The sequence below is a fragment of the Manihot esculenta genome, chromosome 7 (genome assembly GCF_001659605.2).
Source record: "Manihot esculenta cultivar AM560-2 chromosome 7, M.esculenta_v8, whole genome shotgun sequence".
In the NCBI taxonomy this organism is placed as follows: domain Eukaryota; kingdom Viridiplantae; phylum Streptophyta; class Magnoliopsida; order Malpighiales; family Euphorbiaceae; genus Manihot; species Manihot esculenta.
The window spans coordinates 4,312,413-4,334,121 of NC_035167.2; the positions used below are offsets into that span (position 1 = coordinate 4,312,413).

General features: G+C 32.5%; 2 protein-coding genes and 1 pseudogene across 2 annotated transcripts; 1 reads left to right on the top strand and 2 right to left on the bottom strand.

Moving 5' to 3' along the window:
* Positions 1-4,844: 4,844 nt before the first annotated feature.
* Positions 4,845-5,549, bottom strand: LOC110619117 (protein PELPK1). Its single transcript, XM_021762368.2, has one exon. It carries the CDS (start codon positions 5,495-5,497, stop codon positions 5,069-5,071), a length of 429 nt encoding a protein of 142 aa, XP_021618060.1. The 5' UTR covers positions 5,498-5,549; the 3' UTR covers positions 4,845-5,068.
* A 5,960-nt stretch (positions 5,550-11,509) lies between these two features.
* On the bottom strand, positions 11,510-12,122 carry LOC110619118 (protein PELPK1). The gene has a single exon (XM_021762369.2). It carries the CDS (start codon positions 12,041-12,043, stop codon positions 11,717-11,719), a length of 327 nt encoding a protein of 108 aa, XP_021618061.1. The 5' UTR covers positions 12,044-12,122; the 3' UTR covers positions 11,510-11,716.
* A 3,299-nt stretch (positions 12,123-15,421) lies between these two features.
* LOC110619772 lies at positions 15,422-20,073 on the top strand (annotated as a pseudogene).
* Positions 20,074-21,709: the final 1,636 nt, after the last annotated feature.

Genomic DNA, 21,709 nt, shown 5'->3' on the forward strand with positions numbered 1-21,709 from the left:
CACCTATTTAATAATTCACTTCTTTCCTGTTCTACCTACAAAAGATGAGATTCTGAAGAATGGTTCTTCTTTAGTTACTTTAAAATAATGTTCAACGAAGATAGCCTCATCTGCAAAGTTGGCCAACCTACACACTAAACTTTGACATGTCTTTCTTTTTATTGAAGCTCTGACTGATCTTCACATCACATCCAATTATCCACAAGGTACTCTTCTATTTGAAATTAAGAATTTTATTAAAAATTAATTCAATTGATTTCTTTTATATCAATCTCTTGGTTGGAATGAGATTCAATTTTTTTGACTTATAAAATTTTCATATTAAAAAAATTGAAACCATGTGTATTCTTGTAAGAATTTATTTATATTCTTTTTTTTTTCAAACTGAATCATTGCAAACAAAAGGACTATATAAGGTAGTATATATGATTCTCAGTTGTAATTATAACAGTTCAAAATATGTCTAATCACATTAGTTTCGGTAGATCTTCAACAAACTGAAAATTACTAATGTTTACAACGGAATCTGTCTCAGCAATATGTAATCTCCATATGCTTTTTTAGTTTTCAGAAACCTTGTAATTTTTACAGAATAAAGGAATTTTACCATTACGGGTGTAACATCTAGTTAAACTCCGATGTCGGAATCTCAACGTTCTGACGGAATCTCCGTCGAGATCCAGAATCTCGAAGCTAAAATTTTTAGAAGGATAAAATAGAGTTTTCATAAAATGAATTAAAAATTTTTCTTGGTGTGTTTTAAAAAAAAATAAAAAATTTAGAGGAGTTTTAAAGTTCGGCCGCCGAAGACGGCTCTTCCAGCCACTTATAAAAGGCCTTCAACCCAAAAATATGAGAACTCTTTCTCTATTTTCGAGCAGAGGTAAGTCCATGCCCTTTTCCAGACATTCTTGCTAAAATTACTTCAAATCTCTTGGAGAATACATGAGTTTTTACTTCATTTTTTAAGATTTGAGTTTGGATTTCAAGCTTTAAACTTTGGAGACCTCCGAAAATCGATTTCCCAATTCTCCAAATCTTGGTTGTTGTGTTTTCTATGTTTTTCAAGAGGTAAGTTCAATCTTTGCTTTTCTTATGCTTTTTGAAGGTTTTAAACCGATATTATAAGTTGTTAGGACATGCATGATTGATTATTCTAAAGTTTTAAAGTTTGAGTTAGTTTTGATGATGGATGATTTTCTCCTGGGATTTTGTTGATGCATGTTGAGTTTAGAACAGTTTTTGAGGTCTCTTATGCGTGTTAAGTGTGTATGGTAGTCTTTAGCCTGTTGCATGTAAGTTTGGGTTTGTTTATTGGCTATGAGCATAGGGCAAAATCAGGTTCTGCCTTACTGGAGATCCTAGGTTCAGCCGCTGAAGCAAGGTTCGGCCACCAAATCTGTCTGTAGAGGCAGCCATTTGGCCACCTAACCTGCCGCTGAAAGTCCTCTGTTCAGCCTTTTTCAGCTTGTTTCCTACGTGTGTTCTTGTATGTTCTTAGGGGTTTTCTTGAGGGTAGTTTAAGTATTGTAATAGTTATGTTTGGTTCCTCATTTAAATCCATCTATGTAGGATCGGACTTTGGAGACTGTAGAGGCTTGCAGTGAGATAACTGCTTCAGTACTAGGCGTGCATCAGTCAAAGGTGAGTAGAACTGAACTGATATATTATTTTAAAGAAATCAAACTTTTTAAGCATACTCATACATCACGAATGTCATGTATATACGATTAGGTTGTTTTGCATTAGAGTTCACGAATATAATACATTGCATAAATTATTGTTGTTGTGGATGGACGTTGGATGACCCACTAGCCCTCGAGTATGTTATGATATGTTATGATGGATATGGAAAGACTAGGGTTGCCTATTCTACGCCTCTGGCACTATGTAAGGGAAAGACCAGGGCTGCCCATTCTATGCCCCTTGCACTATGGATATGTTATGTTATATTTAAGAGGAAAACCTGAGGAGCACTCGTCGTGGGCCGAGCACTATTGAAATCTGTAGAGGGTTACTGATGACAAGTCCATTTTGATGTAAATTGTTTGTGCTGTGATGCATTCATACAATCATATATTTTATTGAACTGTTTTTTTATGTTCTGCTCACTAGACTCTTATAGTTTATCCCCTTTCCCCTAATCCCAGGTTTGCAGGATCAAAGTTAGCTCGGGAAGTCGGCTGAGTTGCTGGTATAGCCTATTGTAATAGTATAGCTATGGAAATATATTCATTTGTGGATTAGAATTGTGCTTTGCCCGGGTTCTTCCTTGTAATCCTTGTTTCATGATCATTTTATATAAAAGTTTTTAAGTATAAGTTTATGTTTAAATCGAGCTTGAGGCATGTTATGTCACACCCATTCTCAAAACTGTGGAGATGGATATGACCCGAAAAACTGACAGAACTTCCCCTGTTGTTAATACATATAACTCATATGACCTGCTATAATTTCAAAATATAAAACATATAAGAGATGATTGATAGCTAGACTGGTCAATACATAATATATTTACAATAAACAAAACACGTTCATCATTTGAATTTACAATCTATACATAATCTGTCAAAATTACAAAAAGAAAAGACAAGACCTAGGATTGGTCCGACCTCCTCTAGACTCTGAGTGGACGATGTGGAAGGAATAACAAACTAGGAGATGAGGACTGCTGAGCGGATCACCAAAAAAAAACTGAATATTAAAAGAAATAAGAGTGAGTACAACATATTCAGTGAGTGGATAAATAAATAACAAAGGGGAAAAGATAAGTTTAGGTAATTAATAGTACCAAATATTTAGCTAAAATAAGTCAGCTGAATAAATACAATTTAATTCCTAGGCCTGGGCCTTATATGTTATGTTGACCATACCGAAGCATTTGATGAGGGCTCTAGTATAGGTTTTATGTTTTCAGTTACGATGCATGCACAAGTCGAGTCTTGGTTCATGTAATAATTATATTTTTGTTGTTTGTATGATCATGCATGGAATTATATCATATGTAATAGGATGTATAGTATGCTTGCTGTGGGCTCCAGTGACCTTAAGTCGATTTGAACCCTAGCACCGGTAGTGGTCTGGTTCCCGGGTCGTTACAGAGTGGTATCAAAGCCCTAGATTCATATGACTGGGCCTAGAGTGTTGGGCTCATAGATGTTATAGAGGGCAAATACAATTAGGAAATATTATATCCACTAGGATAGAATGTAGAGTCTTGTCATGATATATGTGATAACCTCCAGATCTTTCCTAGCCCAGGAATAAGGTCGGGTCCAAAAGAAGGCACAGGTCCAAAGCCCATCAGATCATACGCTCGAGAGGCGGCTCGACTTCACGAGCCTGGGCCGGCAACCCAGGATGATCCGGATCAGATATGAGCACAAGCCCCATAAGGGAGTAGGCCCAATCACTCACCAGCTCTACCCGCATGCTCTCTGGAGAGCATTAAATGGCCGTTACGCATGGAGCAGGTGCCTGACACGCCCGTATGTACGGGCCTGAGTGACAAGGACAGGAAGCACTATATATCGGGGGGTCTCCTCTTGCAAGGGGGATCTTCTTCTTTTTCTTCTCCTGCCTGGACTCCATTTTTATTTTCTCTGCAACTCTTGCCTAGATATACTACTCTTATTCATGAAACCTGACTTGAACGTCGGAGGGTCTCCGCTGGGGCATCCCGGTGGACCCTTGACCATTTTTCCTTATTTTGCAGGTCCCTTTCTCAGATAGAACATGGAGAGACCCATTTGACAGATTCGTCTGGGAGCCCAAGAAGGAATCAGATCCACATAAGAGGGGGCGAGGGAGGACCAGATCTAACAAATATGGAGCCCAGGGAGATTTAAAGTTATCAATATGTATAATGATGTATAATGTCATGACTATATACATGTGCATTGATGATATGATAGGTATGATGTGGGTTCATGTGTATCCACATGAACCATATGATGCTAATGCCTATATGTTTAAATGATTTTTCAGAAGACAGAATGCATGGCTTATGTCGATCTGTACGATTGACTAGAGTCCCATCCGAAAAATGAGGGTATAGACGCCCTTCCTCCTGCTGCTCCGTCAAGAGTGCGGTCAAGTAGAAATAACAAGAATGAAAAGTCAAGAGACCCTATAATGTCTTTTAATATAAACAAAAAGAGAACAGATCCGAGTAGGATGTTTGCAGATGCCAGAAAAACAGTAGGAAATGATTAGAGGAGAGATAGAAGTTTGGGTATGAGTTTTGAAGTAGAGGGTGTGGGAGAGTCTGAAAGAGGAACAGAAGGCGTCAGACCATAGGATCCGCCTATCCACCTCAGTACCAACCCTATGCACAGGAACTCGGGTATCCGATGGAAAGTACAACAGATTACTCTAGCTACCACCCATACCCCTCATTCATACCCTATCCTCCTTGCTATTCATTATATCCACCCTACCCTATCTTATGTTTTCGCCTCCTCCCCATTACTAGAATTTGGCAAACTCTAACTCAGGAAATGTTGCACCACCTCCTCCTCCAGCAAAACCAGCTAGAAAAAAGTTTTTATACCCAGATAGAAAAAAGTTTTTTCTTCAAACTATATCATTCATTTTATTTTATTTACAATTTTAATTAAATCAGTTTTTGATAATTTTTCAAAAAATTAAATTTGAAATAAAACAGATATTTTTTTTAAAAATTTTAGGACATTAATAATTTTTAACTTTGATTAGCAATTTATAATATTAAACATTATACTTTTTAATTAACAACAATTCCATTTAATTTTCTAAGTTCAGTAATTCTCTTTATGGCCCTGAACTATTTAATAAGATTGATGAGGGTCATAGCAAAAACCAAATAAATAAACTGGATCAATTTTGTATATAGAATATAAACATACAACGTACATCATACAAAAGCTGAAACAAAAATATTATAGGACTAAAACTCACTTCAAATTTAAGCATGCATATATATAACATATGAATCAGACACTTAAGAACACATAAATGATACTGATCAATGCAAAAGCTGAAGTCATCACAGCGAGATCAAACGTTGAAACCCTTGTGGTATAATTGCTTAAGGATTGGTAGCTGATTCAGGTTTGGTGTCTTTGGAAGGGAATGTGGACTTTGGTAACTCAGGCAAGTGGGGAAAAGTTGGCAGTTCAGGTTTTGGCAACTCAGGCAAGTGGGGAAAAGCTGGCAGTTCAGGCTTTGGAAACTCAGGCAATTCAGGTTTTGGCAGCGTGGGAATTTCAGGCTTCGACAACTCAGGCAATTCAGGTAATTTTGGCAGAGTGGGAAGTTCAGGTTTAGGAAAGGTTGGGACTTCAGGTAATGGTGGAAGCTCAACCTTAGGAAGTAATGGCAAGTCAGGTAATTCAGGCTTGGGAAGCTCCGGGACCTCAGGTAATGTTGTCTCTAGAAGCTGCCGTGCTTCTGCAGAGATTGACAGAGCAACGAGTGAGAGCAGAACAATGAGTGAAGGGGAGCGAAGATTGGCCATAATTATGCAACAAGATCAATCAGCTGTAAATAAAATTTATCCTCACTTTGTTTTGTGTGTGTTGATGTTCACTTGTGTTGAGCTTTTATAGAAGTGGGAAGTGAAGAATGGGGAACTTACAAAGGTGATTTAGTGGGAAAAGTTGTGTTAGCTCAACTTCCCACCCATAAGACTCCCACTGTTGGCATGACCAACTATAGACTTCCTTACAAATGTAACCTTGCTATCTTTCTATATGGAGTCCAGAGATTGGTTAGATTGATAATAAGCTAAGATATGGTTCTCACTTGTAATCATTCTCAGAAATCAGAACACTTGTGAAGTTCAAGATTTTTCACCTATTTAATAATTCACCTCTTTCTTGTTCTACCTACAAAAGATGAGAATCTGAAGAATGGTTCTTCTTTAGTTACTTTAAAATAATGTTCAATGAAGATAGCCTCATCTTCAAAGTTGGCCAACCTACACACTAAACTTTGACATGTCTTTCTTTTCGTTGAAGCTCTGACTGATCTTCACATCCAATTATTCAAGTTAATCTTCTATTTGAAATTAAGAATTTTACTAAAAATTAATCCAATTGATTTCTTTTATATAGATCTCTTGGTTGGAATGATATTCAATTTTTTTTTAACTTATAAAATTTTTATATTAAAAAAATTAAAACTATGTGTAATCTTGTTAGAATTTATTTGTATTATTTTCTTTCAAACTGAATCATTGCAAACACAAGGACTATATGAGAGAGTATATATAAATCTCAGTTGTAATTATAACAGTTTAGAATATGTCTAATCACATTAGTTTTGGTATATCTTGAACAAACCGAAAATTACTAATGTTTATAACGGAATCTGTCTCAACAACATCTAATCTCGATATGCTTTTCCAATTAATCTCGATATGCTTTTCCAATTTTCAGAAGCCTTATAACTTTTACAGAATAAAAGAATTTTACCACGGAGAGTTCATTTAATCTTTGATTTGATTTGAGTAAAAATAAATAAATTGAATTAAATCAAACCAAATTTTGAAGAGTTCAAACTTATTTTTTAAATTTTTTTTAAGTTTGAGTTTCATTTTGAACTTGAGCCAAGTATTAATAAGCTTAAATTTGGCTCATTTAGCAAACGAATTTAGATAAATCGAATTTTTATCGAGTTTAGTTTTGAATAATTTACGAAAAGTTCAATTTATTTACATATATATATATAATAAGATTTAGTTGAAAACTAATACGTTTAAAACTAAATAATTTTAGTTAAATAAGTATATATATAAATTAGCTTTTAAAATTATAAAGGATGAGTTTTTAAATTTTAATGATTCAAATATCTATAAATTTTAAAAGTATAATTAAACTATGCAAGTTGAACTTTAAAAAACTTAGATCTGATTCATGAAAATATATACAAAGTATAATTTAGTTCTCTTATAATATTACTTTCCGTATGCTTATTTGAGACCGTTTATAAGTTTGTTCGCGAGCTTGCTCATAAATTCGAAAATGAGCTGAATTCGTGAGTCTTAAAGAGTCTAATACAAATGAATCTGAAAATTAAGTTCAATCTTGATTCATTTAGAAATCAAGTTGAGTTTGATTGAACTTTTTATCGAATTGAACTTTCAATAATTCACGGACAATTTAATCCATTTACACCACTAATAGTTATTTAGGGTCAGATATAATTGCGCTCTATAATAGTAGAACTAAAGAGTTGGTTCTATTAATTACCACAGAGCCAATCTATTATTGGTCGTTGATAGATGCGCATTGTGGGAGTAACCCTAATGGAAAAATTAATTGATTGAAAGCTTACTTTGTAGTCAATAAATTACCACTAAAATATGAGCTTGATTACAATAATATTTTGACTCAAATGGCTAAAATTTTATCAATTCGTCTTCTTGTCTCCTTAACAACATCCACATCATTGGCCTCTTTATTGAATAGATAAAAAAAATTACTTTTTATACGAAGAACTTATAAAGAAAGTTCTTATAAAGCAATCATCAGACCATCAGAGTTTGTTGCTGAGAGGATCAGGCATGGTATGCCATTTATGACAAATACCACACGGGTTAAAAGTAGCCTGTAAGGATGTTGTTTGGATAGTTTAGTAATGGGATCCAACAGATTAGGATGTGTAGGAGTGAAGCCTAATGTGCCCCTTATATGGGTCATAGGCAATCCTCCCCCTTGAGCTAGCTTTTGGGGTGAGTTAGGCCTGGCCCAAATTTAACTTGGTATCAAAGCCTCCCCATCCGATGTTGGGCCTCCCATAAATGTGTCACGCACCAGTAAAATTCTGGGCGTGAGGGGGGTATGTTGAATCCCACATCGGTTGTGGAAAGGGGTAATGTGCCCCTTATATGGGTCATATATATATATATCATTAAATAAAGCATAATTCTTGTATAGATTGAGTCTATACGGACATGTAGTATAAATTATATGTGATTTGTTATAGCTGTCACTACTATTTTATATTACAGTCTGATGACTGCTGGATTTCTTCACCCCGACCTAAAGGCCAGGCCCCTGAAAACAGTCCATAATCCGAAGGCTTCAATATTCCCCTCGAGAGCCAGGTCTAGCCCGCTCAGTCACAGGGCCGGACTCTGCCTAGACTCCTCAATCAAGCCGGCCCAAACCTCTCGGCCCAATAATCAGGCCCTCACCAGGCTCAACTTCAGCCCTACCATTCAACCCAGCCCAGAAAGAGGAAAATGACTAACCTGCCCCGCTGATGGGTCCTTCCGCATGCGTATCAGAGGAGAATTAATGGTCGTTACGCATGGAGCAGGCGCCTGACACATCCGTACATACAGAGCTGGGCGGCAGAAGACAGCTAGCATTGTGGCAGAGAGACAGATATATATATTACAGTAGAGGCCACGCAAAAGAGGGGGCTCTCTCTTCTTCTTCCTTCTCCTTCCTGGACACCATTTTTATTCTTTCTGCAACCCTTGCCTAAATATACTACTCTGAGCCATAAAATCTGACTTGAGCGTCGGAGGGCCTCCACCGGGGCACCCCCGGTAGGCCCCTGACCATTCTTTCTTATTTTACAGGTCCTTTCACCAGGTAAAACATGGAGAGATCCATCAGGGAGCCCAGCAAGAAGGGACCCAGAAGAAAACCAGATCTATCATGGACCAGGAAGAGGAAAAAATTTATCACAGTCCATATAAAACCGGTGTAGATAAGTTTTTGCCCTTCAAGGAAAATTGGTAAAAGAATATAATTAGTAAATTCTTTCAATTTTTAGTATATGGAAAATAATTATCACCCATGATTGAATTATTGGACAACATCATCAAAGAGAACTCTAGCAAAGTCCTTTCGTATTTTCATATTTTCACTCTGTACCGAATAATTTTTGTTTTTTTTTTTTAAATGAGAATTGGAGATTAGGAGAGTAGAACCTAAGCTTGTAAATGCAGATTGAATAGTCTTATAATTGAAATATCTAAATAAAATCATAAACAAAATGAATTTTAACTCAGATCTTAACAAATTAATATAATAATCTCAATTTGATCTAGTGTATCTTTTGATTTACAGTTTTTTAAGTCAAATGTCAATGATAAATTTAAAATTTTAGTAGTTTTTTTCTCGTAACTCTATTCCTATTATTAGAATCTCTCTTTTACCGAAAAATTCTTCATAGTTATGGAGGAAAAATTTTTCTTTTTCTTGAAAAACTTATCATTTATTTTATTTTATTTATAATTTTAATTAAATCGGTTGTTCATAATTTTTCAAAAATTTAGATTTGAAATAAAATATATTTTTTTTAATTTTAGGCCATCAGTAATTTTTAAGTTCAGTGACTCATAATATTAAATTTATATTTTTTTAATTCACAACAATATTTTAATTTTTAAGTTCTGTAAATTCTTGTGGCTCTGTGTGAATGTGCTTGGATCATGAACTATCAATAAGATTCATCACAATCATACCCAAGATCAAGATCAAATAAATAAGCTGATCAACTCTGCAAATAGAATATAAACTGTACATCATACAAATATTTGAAATATAAAGATTACAGGACTAACATCCACTCCAAATTTAATCATATATATATGTAATCAATGATACTGATCAATGCGAAAGATGAAGTCATCACTGTGAGATCAAACATCGAAACATTTATGGTATAGTTGTTTAAGGACTGGGAGTTGATTGAGGAGGTTTTGTGTCCTTGGCAAGGAATGTGGGCTTTGGTAACTCTGGCAAGTGGGGAAAAGTTGGCAGTTCAGGTTTTGGTAACTCAGGCAATTCAAGTTTTGGCAAAGTGGGAATTTCAGGCTTTGGCAACTCAGGCAATTCAGGTTTTGGCAGTGTGGGAAGTTCAGGCTTAGGGAAGGCTGGGACTTCTGGTAATGGTGGAAGCTCAACCTTAGGCAGTGAAGGCAATTCAGGCTTGGGAAGCTCAGATACCTCAGGCAATGCTGTTTTTAGAAGGTGTCGTGCATCTACGGATTGACAGAGTGATAAGTGAGAGCATAATGATGAGGGAAGGGGAGCGATGATCGGCCAAAATGCGACAAGATCAACCACCTGCAAAGTGAATAGTAATTAAAATTTCTGGACAATTTTGTTTTGCGTGTTGATGTTCACTTAGTGTTGAGCTTTTATAGAAGTGGGAAGTGGAGAATGGAGAACCTTCAATGGTAATTTGGTGGGAAAACTTGTGTCCTGTTAGCTCAACTTCCCATCTATAATCCTCCAACAACTGGCATGACCCATTATAGGCTTCCATACAAAAGTAATCTTTCCGTCCTTCTACATGGATTCAAGAGATTAGTTGGAGAGAACCACAGCTAAAAGATTGACATTAAGCTAAAATATGTTGTCAGAAATCACAACACTTGTCAAGTTCAAGCATTTTTACAAATTTAATAATTCACCACCACTAAACTTTGACAAATCTTCCTTTATTGCAACGCTTATTGTTATTGTTGGAATTTAATGACTGACCGATCCAAATCTCCATGCGATGAAAGTGTTGAATTCCAATTTAATATGATGGCCTCTTCTAAAATACTTCTAGACAATTTAAATTAAATTTCAATTAACTTATCATATTATAAAGCTTATTATTATCAATGTCAAGACTACGTTATGAAAAATATCTTTCATATTTTTTGTTATTTGGAATAATGAGAAAAATTAATCAATAAAAATATTTTCTTGATTAAAGAAAAAATTAAATCATTTTAAAAAAATACTGCTTCTTGGCTCTTTCTTTCTCATCAATTCTATTTTCCTGTTGTGCTCTTCCAACAAATCCATAGTCACCAACTTGCCCTTTGAAATTTAAATTATTGGACGACATCATCAACGAGAATTCTAGCAAAGTTCTCTAATATTTTCTTCATCAATGTTGAATTTTGAGAGGGAAGGGGAATAATACATATGAATGCGACTAAATAGTCTTACAATTTTATTGATTGTATTGTTATTTATACAGTCAAATATAATTAAAAAATCTAAATAAAATTATAAATAATTTAAATATTAACTTAAATATTAATAAATTAAAATAATGATTCAAATTTAAATTATATGATTTAGCATATTTTTCGGTTTCTAAATCAAATATCCAACGATCAATTTAAAATTTTAGTACTCATAAGCCCTTGGTATTATTAGAAACTCTCTTACTAAAATTTTTTAATAATTATAAATAAAAAAGTTTTATTTTTCTTTCATAATATTAGAAATAAAACCATATCATTTATTTTATTTAATTTGTAATCGAATTAAATCGGTTGTTCATGATTTTTTGAAAAATTAGATTTAAAATAAAATGGATAATTTTTTAATTTTAGGCCATCAATAATTTTTAAGTTCAGTAATTCATAATACTAAAATTTTTTAAAAAAATTCACAACAACAATTTAATTTTTAAGTTCAGTAATAATTTCTCTTTGTGGCTCTGCATGAAAGTGCTTGGATCATGAACTATTAAATAAGATTGATCAGTCATACCCAAAATCAAATAAATAAGCTGGATCAACTCAGTATATAGAAAATGAACTCACAAGATACATCATTCAAACAACTGAAACAGAAATATTATAGGACTACCACTCACTGCAAATTAATCATGTATATGTAAAAGAAGATATAAATGATACTGATCAATGCGAAAGATGAAGTCATCACTGTGAGATCAAATATAGAAACACTTATGGTGTAGTTGTTTAAGGACTGGTGGTTGATTGAGGAGGTTTTGTGTCCTTAGAAGGCAATGTGGGCTTTGGCAACTCAGGCAAGTGGGGAAAAGCTGGCAATTCAGGCTTTGGCAACTCAGGCAATTCAGGTTTTGGCAGTATGGGAAGTTCAGGTTTAGGAAAGGTGGAGACTTCAGGTAATGGTGGAAGCTCAACTTTAGGCAATGATGGCAACTCAGGCTTGGGAAGCTCAGGTACCTCAGGCAATTCTGTCTCCAGAAGGTGTCGTGCATCTACAGAGATTGATAGAGTGATGAGTGAGAGCATAATGATGAGGGAAGAGCGAAGATCGGCCATAATGCTATAAGATCAACCAGCTGCAAAGTGAATGGTAATTAAAATTTCTCTTCAATTTTGTTGTGTGTGTTGATAATTCACTTGTGTTGAGCTTTTATAGAAGTGGGAAGTGGAGAATGAGGAACCTTCAAAGGCAATTTGGTGGGAAAAATGTGTCTTGTTAGCTCAACTTCCTACCAATACCATGGCTAAAAGATTGATAATAAGCTAAAATATGGTTCTTACATGTAATCATCCTCAGAAATCAGAACACTTGTCAAGTTCAAGCATTTTCACCTATTTAATAACTCACCCCTTTCTGAGCTACAAAAGATGAGATTCTGAAGATCGGTTCTTCTCTAGGTACTTTAAAATAATGTTCAGTGCAGATAGTCTCATCTGCAAAGTTGGCCAACCTACCCTCTAAACTTTGAGATTAGTAGTTCAATCAGATTAGTTTAGCAACTCCTAAACAAGCTGAAAGTTACTAATGTTTACAACTGAATCTGTCTCCACAAAATCTAATCTTCATATGTTTTTCAAGTTTTCAGAAACCTTGTAACGTTTAAAGACTAAAGGATTTTTATCTTTACGAGGAGTTGATCTAATCTTTGATGTAAGAATAAACAAATGTGATCCGAAAAGTGAAAATTTTCTCTTCACAACTAAAAAATTAGGTAGTTCCAAAATGGAAATTTCCTGATTACTAAAAAAATTATCATTGGTTTTAGAGATTTTTCACTTTAACATTTGTATTTTCACAGATTTTTCATTTTAAAATTTATTTTTCAATTTATGTCAAATAACATCTTATTGTACAGCGCTGTTAATAAAAAAAAAAAATTAACGTAGAAATCATATCATGAAATATTATTTTGATATAAATTAAACTATAAATTTTAAAATAAAAATGAGTAAAAATATAAAATTTTTTTATTTTTTTAATTAATAATTATATTTCTTTTATTATATTAATATCTGACGGTGTCTAGAAATTATCGTTATTAGCAAATAACATGATATCACGAAATACTATTTATAGTTCATAAAATAAAAATGAGTAAAAATATAAGCTACTTTTTTATATTTTCTTTAAAATTAATTTATTAAAAGCTCATCTCATAACCAAATGCTATAATCAGAAATATGAGCTTGATTACAGTCATGCTTTCTTCTAAATGGCTAAAATTACATCCCTTCATTATTTTATTTCCTTAATATAGTCTCCAAAAACATGATTTGGACAGTTTATTACTGTGATCCAATAGTTTAGAATGTGTTAGAATGAGGCGGATCAAGACAACTCAAGAGCAAAAGTCTACATAGATGAATTCCTTGAGTTTTTAGTATGAGGAAAATAATGATCACTTAAGATTACATGAAGTGCGACATCCATCTCTAGTTTACCTATTTAATAGGTACATCTCTATTAATTAAATTCAAATTTTATTTTTTGCATACGTTAATTTTATATTATAAAAATTTAAATAAAGAAGATGAAACTTACTATTATTTTATCTTGCAAAATATAAACTCTCTTGCAAGAAAATTTAAAAATTTAACAGTACCACTGTGATAAACTCTCTTGCAAATATATATATATTCAAAAATTTTAGCAAAGTTCTCTCACATTTTCTTCATCAATTTAAAATTTTAATAGTTTTCTTCTCATAACCCCATTGCTATTATTAGTATCCCTCACTTACTAAAATTTCTTCTTAGTTATAGATGAAAAAGGGGTTTTTTTGTTTTCAATCATAATATTACAAATAAAGCCATATCATTTATTTTATTTAATCTAAAATTTTAATTAAATTGGTTGTTCAGGATTATTTTGAAAAATTAGATTTGAGATAAAAATGGATAAATTTTATAATTTTAGGCCATCAATAATTTTTAAGTTGTGTAATTCATAATATTAAACATTATAAATATTATATTATTTTTAATTAACAACATTTAATTTTTAGTTTAGTAATTCTGTTTGTGGCTCGAGTGAAAGTGCTTGATCATAAACTATTTAATAAGATTGATCAATAGTGATACCCAAAATCAAATAAATAAGTTGGATCAAGTTTGTATATAGAATATATGTCATACCCAAAATCAAATAAATAAGTTGGATCAACTTTGTATGTAGAATATATGTTGACAACGTGTACATCATACAAGTCATACCCAAAATCAAATAAATAAGTTGGATCAATTTTGTATATAGAATATATGTTGACAACGTACGTCATACAAATAGTTGAAATAGAATCCTCAATTAAGTACCACAGCAATGCAAGAAATCAACAGGCATATCCAGCAGTATCATATAAACAAAAAAGTAGATGCAATATTAATCACAATTCAGTACAGCATAGTGATGTGTGTAGTCCCATATAGCTAAAAAAAAAAGTTTTACTTCATGAATTAGCAGATAACTTGCATATCTTCAAAGAATAAGAATGATAAGAATCATTCTTATACCAAATCTTCGAAGAACGATAAGAACGATGATAAGGATGACAAAAATCTTCAAAGAATGAAGGGAACCGAAGAAGATAAATGATTATGCCAGAAATTCAGAATATCCTACACCAAATTCTTTGCTTGTTAGTAAAATTAATTACCTGGACTTTGTCGTTATCCTGATCCCAACTGAAAGATCCAAGCGTCACATAATTCAGAGCAGGGGTAGAAGGCACCTGAACTCCAGTTGCAATAGGAGTTAAAGGTGAAGAATGCACGGGCATGCAAACAGGCACCTTCAACAAGTAAAAATGGGAAATAAATAGCCATTTAGCAGTTAATCTTCAAATGCCCTCCTATGCAAAGTCATATAAATTTCCAAATATGAATAAAGAATCGGTTAATCTTCAGCAAAACTAAATGATAATATTAAATCATGCAAAAAAATTGCAAGCTAGTTAAGGTGAAATTCAATAACTATGGCCTGAAATTTTGGTTTAGAAAACCAAATAAGAACTTGTTATGTTCAGGATATTAGGACATCGGTTTTGGCATTTATTCAAACACCTAAATTTAACAAGCAATACAATGCTTATCCAAAAGAAGGGCGGACAGATTAACATAAAGTGATGAATTAGCTATGAACCTGGTCCTCCTCTTAGATAATGTGGATCAGACGATTCTCGCTTTCTTTCCGGAGCCATTGACGCCATCTCTGCAACCTCGTGACTAGAGAGAGGCGAGCTGCAGAAATATGTTTAGATCGGGATGTGCAGCAGAGCACGACTCTAGAGGGAGGCGAGCTGCAGATCAACGGGATGAGCTATCGCGGGATGAACCAGCGGTGCCTGTCGTATCCGTGTTTCTTGAGCGGCGTCTGTCATGCGCGATGATCACGCTAAACAGTTCAAGATCTTTATTAACCCAGGCTTTCAATTTCCTTTTTCCTTAGAAGAAAAAAAACACGCAGATTTTTTGAATTTATTTTTCTCTTTTGAGTTACGATTAATTAGCAAATTAATCAAGCATGGATAAAGAATATGATATGATAGTTCTTGGTACTGGTCTCAAGGAATGCATTCTGAGTGGCCTTCTCTCTGTCGATGGACTCAAGGTAAATCTTCCTTTCATAGTTAATTATTAATTTTACAATCAGACTGCGGTGGGTTTTGGAAGTATATTATTTTTTTAATGCTTAAAAAAAATCATTAATTTATTTTATTTAAGTTATCGTTGTATATAAACTATTTACGTCCTTGGTGTGGATGGAAGAAGCAAGTTATAAGTCTCTCCTCCTTCTTTTCCTTTCCTTGCATTGAAAACCATTTTAGACATGAAGCATGACAGTCCCAAGTAATTTCTCCCATCTGCCAAGCTTCAATTATTATAGAGTAGGCTGCATGCATAAAACTTTGTTTTCTTCAACTCCTCATGAGCCTTAGTACCCAGATTGAGATTTTCAGTATGACATATGCAAAAGGAAAGCAGCGTCCATTCCTTGTCATATTTTATAGAAATTATTCCATCCATAATAATGGGACCCACATTATTCAGTGTTTAGTAAATCTTCTAAAAAGTATTATAGTATTATTCAGTATTTAGTAAATCTTCATCTGAAAATAGGTGTTGCGTATGGATAAAAATGACTATTATGGAGGAGAATCAACCTCTCTTAATCTTAATCAGGTGATTCCTCTCATACCCCTAATGTGGATTTCTTTTATTTATTATATTCTTATCATTTTATTTTTATTTATTTGATTTTCTATTTCCTTTTCTAAATTTCTTTCTAATTGAAGCTTTGGAAGCGATCTAGGGGAAGTGATGGGAAGCCTCCAGAAAGCTTGGGTATGAGTAAGGAATATAATGTTGATATGATACCTAAGGTATGCACTGAGTACATGATATTGTCATTGGGGTTGGACTGCCAGGTGGTAGTCGAAAAGAGAATTTGGCGCCATTTAGAATGGCGTCATCCATTATTTTTTTTTTTTAAATAGTGGCGCCAGGCCATTATTTATTTTTTATTTTTTATTTATTTTTTTATAAAATTTTAATAATTAATAACATTATTATGTGATTAAAAAATTATTGATACTATTTAACAACAATATTATTGTATTAATTTATTAAAATAATAAAATATTTTATCATTAAATAAATATATACAATATTATTGAATTATTTTTATATATCTAATTATAATTAAATTATTTTTATATATCTAATCATGGTACAATATTAATTTTATAATTATGAAATTATGTATTACAATAATTTTTTATTTAAAAATTAATAATAAAATTTATTAAATATTAATATATTAAAATTATATATATTGCAGTACACTAGTAACGTCTAACGGTCTCTGTGCTACAGTATGACTTGTCTCTGTGATCTAGATCCGTATGCACAGAAACCTCAGGACCCCTCTTCAGGTCAGGTGGCCATTTAATTCCTTCGGCGAGCATGCGGCCAGAGCTACGAATTGACTGTATTTGTTGTTCTTTTTCAAGTCCCATCACTGGGATGGACTCCTCGTGCTCGACCCGGACTCGCGAACGGCCCGATCTGCCCCGTGTCTGTCTAGATCAGGACCGAAAATGCTGGACCGGCTAAATGAAGTGGGTTTCTGAAACTTTAGACCTATTTCACTTCTTCGGGTTTAGCCTCCCCTAAAGTGAGAGAAGTACGGCAGTTATCAAATCGTGTAATAATATATTTCATAACTCTCCAAAATATTAGGACATTAACATTATTATGTAATTATGTCCGACTATATAATAATAGTCTAATAAAAATAAATTTAATTTTTATAATTTTAAATATTTATTCACTCATATATTATTTAATTAATATAATTATAATATTTTAATAAATAAAAAATAAAAAAATAAATAATGGCCTGGCGCCACACACTGCCACCTGGCAATCCAACCCCAAATCCACAAATAATTTTTCTCCAACCCCAAATCCACAAATAATTCTTCTCCTAACCCTAATTTGGCAAAAAGCCCACAAAATTTATATCTTAGTCTGCAAAATAAATTTATTAATGAATAGGGACGAGTCTGACAGAGGTCATCGTTCTCTCAAATTTTAATTTTTAATAAAATATGTCAAATATAAATTTATATTTAATAAGTTGTCACATGTAATCTTCTAGATTCTTAAAAAAGAAGTTAAAATTTAATTAAATTAGAATTAGTTTAGTATAATTATAATTAGTGAAAACTTTTCCTAATTTGGTTTGGCAGTTCATCATTGCCAATGGAAATTTGGTTCGAGTTCTTATTCACACTGATGTTACCAAATATTTAACTTGAAGGCTGTTGATGGTAGTTTTGTGTACAAAAAAGGAAAGGTATGAATATGATGCACTTTTAATTTATAGGGTACAAAAATAAACATATTTGATCAAGATTTTACAACGAAGTAATTATAAATTTCAGATCTATAAAGTCCCAGCAAATGATGTTGAAGCATTCGATTCATCCCTGCTGGGATTTTTTTAGAAGTTTCGAGCTCGAAATTTCTTCACTTATATCCAAGACTATGAAGAAAATGATCCAAAATCTCATAATGACCGAGACTTGACAAAAGTTACAGCAAGGGAGATTATTTCGTACGAGCCTTATCTGCACACCTCTCTGTCACTTGTCTGCAATTGCGTAGTGATTATGTTTGTTATTATCCTTTGAATGTAGAGAAAATGGGCTAAAAAATGATAGGATTGACTTTATTGGTCATGCATTGGCACTTGATAGTTACTTAGATCAGCCAGCTCTGGACTTTGTGAAGAGAATGAAGGTGTGTATTTGAACTTTTAACCATTCTCATATATATTGAATATTATTGTTCTTCTCTTAATATGAAGATTTAACACTTGATAAAGTTACTAATCTAACCATGGTCCTGTTCGGCAACAACTTTTAAGATAGCATTTATTGAAGAATAAAACATTATCTATGAACTTCTGTTTCCTATCGATTCTTAAAAGGTTTTCAATCGAAGATATCACACAACTTTGGTAAGTAGATGTTATAAATGATTTTCTAACTATTCTTGTTATTTGTTTTTATAAATAAAGCTCTATGCAGAATCATTAGCGCGTTTTCAAGGAGGATCACCTTATATCTATCCAATGTATGGCCTTGGAGAACTGCCACAGGTTTGCTCCCATCCGCACATTTTATTTATTTATTGATTTTTGTAGATTTAGGTAGCAGACTATCTTGTTTTGACATGGTATTTTTGGCAGGCATTTGCGCGCGTAAGTGCAGTATATGGTGGAACTTACATGCTAAACAAGCCAGAATGCAAGGTAAATCTACCATAATACAGTTGTGTTCAGACAGTTATACCTTTTTCGGATGGTAATTGAAAAAATTTAGAATGGTATTGGCTGAGTGTTTGAGGCTTATGGCTCTCTATTCATGTGGAAAATCATAAGCTGAAATTTTGAACTCATATAATCACGGACATGCTGGAAATTTGTAAATAATTTATACCGATAATAGCTTGATGAACATCACAGCTTGTATGAGCCTAACAGAGATAAATTTCTCTAGTATTGTCTTCATAATTATGTCATATTTGCCTCTGCTAATGTTTGTGTCTTTTTTCTGTATGACAGGTAGAGTTTGATGGAGATGGGAAAGCCATTAGTGTGACTTCCGAAGGAGAGACCGCTAAATGCAAGAAAATTGTTTGTGATCCATCATATTTGCCTGACAAGGTAACCTTAAATTGCTTTATTACACTAGTTGATGTGTTGAAACCAACATAAATTTATATAAATTCTCCCCGATCTGTCCTTCATTCAACACATAAAACAGGTCAAGAAGGTTGGAAAAGTCGCTCGCGCTATATGTATAATGAGCCATCCTATTCCAAACAATAGTGATTCTCACTTAGCCCAGCTTATTCTGCCACAGAAGCAACTCGGTCGTAAATCAGATATGTATGCGAAGAAAACTACTCTCTCCCTTTTTCTTGCTATCTTCAATTCATTTTCTTGCATGTGTATCCCCTATGCATATTGGTTTTTAAGAAATCAGAGATATAAACGAAGAAAACTACTCTTTCCCTTTTTCTTGCTATTTTTAATTCATTTTCTTGCATGTGTATCTCCTATGCATATTGGTTTTTAAGAACAGAATGTAAGTTTGAGAAATTCTGCAAGTATCTTTTCTGTTGTTCTTATTCCCACAATGTTGCCCCAAGGAGAAAATATATGGCTTTCGTTTCGACTGAAGCGGAGACCGACAATCCTGAGGTAGAATTGAAGCCAGGAATTCACTTGCTTGTCCCCGTAGATGAAATATTCTACTACACTTATGATAGATATGTACCAACGAACCATTATGAAGTCGATCACTGCTTCATATCTACAGTAAGTAGATACAGTGAGTAGAAATAGACACAGCATTTGCACTATCATTTATCTTTTGATAGTTAGTCTTGTTGGGAATATGCAACTATTAAAGTTTGATCATGGAGATACTATTATTTCTTGCATAGAAATTTCTACGAAAATTGAAAAATGCTCTATTAAGTTACAACGAAATCTAAAGATGTTGTTCTAGTCAGTATGAGTTTGTGTATGCTGATAAACTAGCTTTTTTTTTTTTTTTTCTAGACATTTTAATATATAGTTTTGAAAACACAGTAGATGAAGTGATTGAAATGTATAGTAAGATTATTGGAAAGGTAAACGTGAGCTTTTTGATAAAGATTTTTCTGATTACTAATGTAACTAATCTATTAGTCAATAGGTATCCATAGAAAAGATTTGCTGCAGAAAATTTCTGTTTACTACCTATTTTCTTGATCTTTCTGGACATGAGTTCTGCAAGTGTTTCTTCTCAAAAATAGTTTTTTTTTTTTTTTATTCCCATTAGTTAATTAATGGTGGAGGATAATGAATATTGTTGGAAGTTTTTGGGTTTTTTAATTTTGGTTAATGAGAAATTATGGATCGTGGTTTACCTAAACTATTCGTGGGTAATTTTAGTTATAGAAGATGGAAGAGAATTGAATTTTTAGAAATAAAATAAATAAACTTTAATTTTGTTTAATTTTTAATTTTAAAATTTTTTTCTCAATTAATATATTTAAAAATTCATGTCTTTCCAAAAGTCATTTTGCAAGAAACTGCAGATTTACAAGTATTAACCACATGCTTTCTAGATAAGATTTCACCACTAAAAAAATCAAAACAATATCATTCATTATCATGATAATAAACCCTAGCCCTATTGTTTTAAACCATTGTAAAATATCTCTTGCATTTGAATTTGCAAAGAGGAAAACTTTTATCAATCACAAACATGCTATTTTAAATAAATTTGATAAGATAATATGATATTAAGTTTTTCAATTGACACCAAATATTTGATAACTTGCAGTTGATTTCCAACCTCTATTTTGTCACACCCAACCACTAAATCTTAAATTCAACTATATATATATATATATATATATATATATAAAAGAAAGAAAAATTCAATGTAATGAGAAAACAAATATGAAAAATAATAAATTAAAAATATAAATTTTTTTAAGATTAGTTAAGATTTTTAGTTTTATGAATTTTTTAGCTAACATATATATTGAATTTATTTTTTAATTGAAAAATATATTTATAATAATAAATTGTAATACTTTAATCTTAATCAAAACCAAATATTAGTAGCTTCATATACATATATTTTTTTCCTAAATAATTTAGTAAAATATATATTAACATACATAGAAATTAAATCTAAGTATTTTTTTTTTTATCTCTGATAGTCATTGTTAGTTAAACCATTCAATGACAAGAGAACATGAAATCTTCATTGCTCTGCAAACTAAAAAATAAGTATTTTATCCACGCTTTACATGGTTTGGAAGAACGGTGACAAATGATATATTTAAAAAAAATTTTTAGTGTCCAAAACATTATTGTGTTGAATAAATGATACTAAAATATTATTCATAATATAACTGTTTGGTTTATAATTAGTTAGAATTTTCATATCTCTTTCTCCGGGATATGCAAAAATTATTAAGAACCACTTAAATCTTTTTTAATAGGAACATTATTTACATCATTAAAAATTATAGATCATAAAGAGAATACATGAATTAAAAAAATAAATAAAATTAGCTTAAATGTTCAAATCTTATTATTATATTGAAGGTTGAATCTCTAAATGTTATATAATTATGCGTTGTTGATAATTT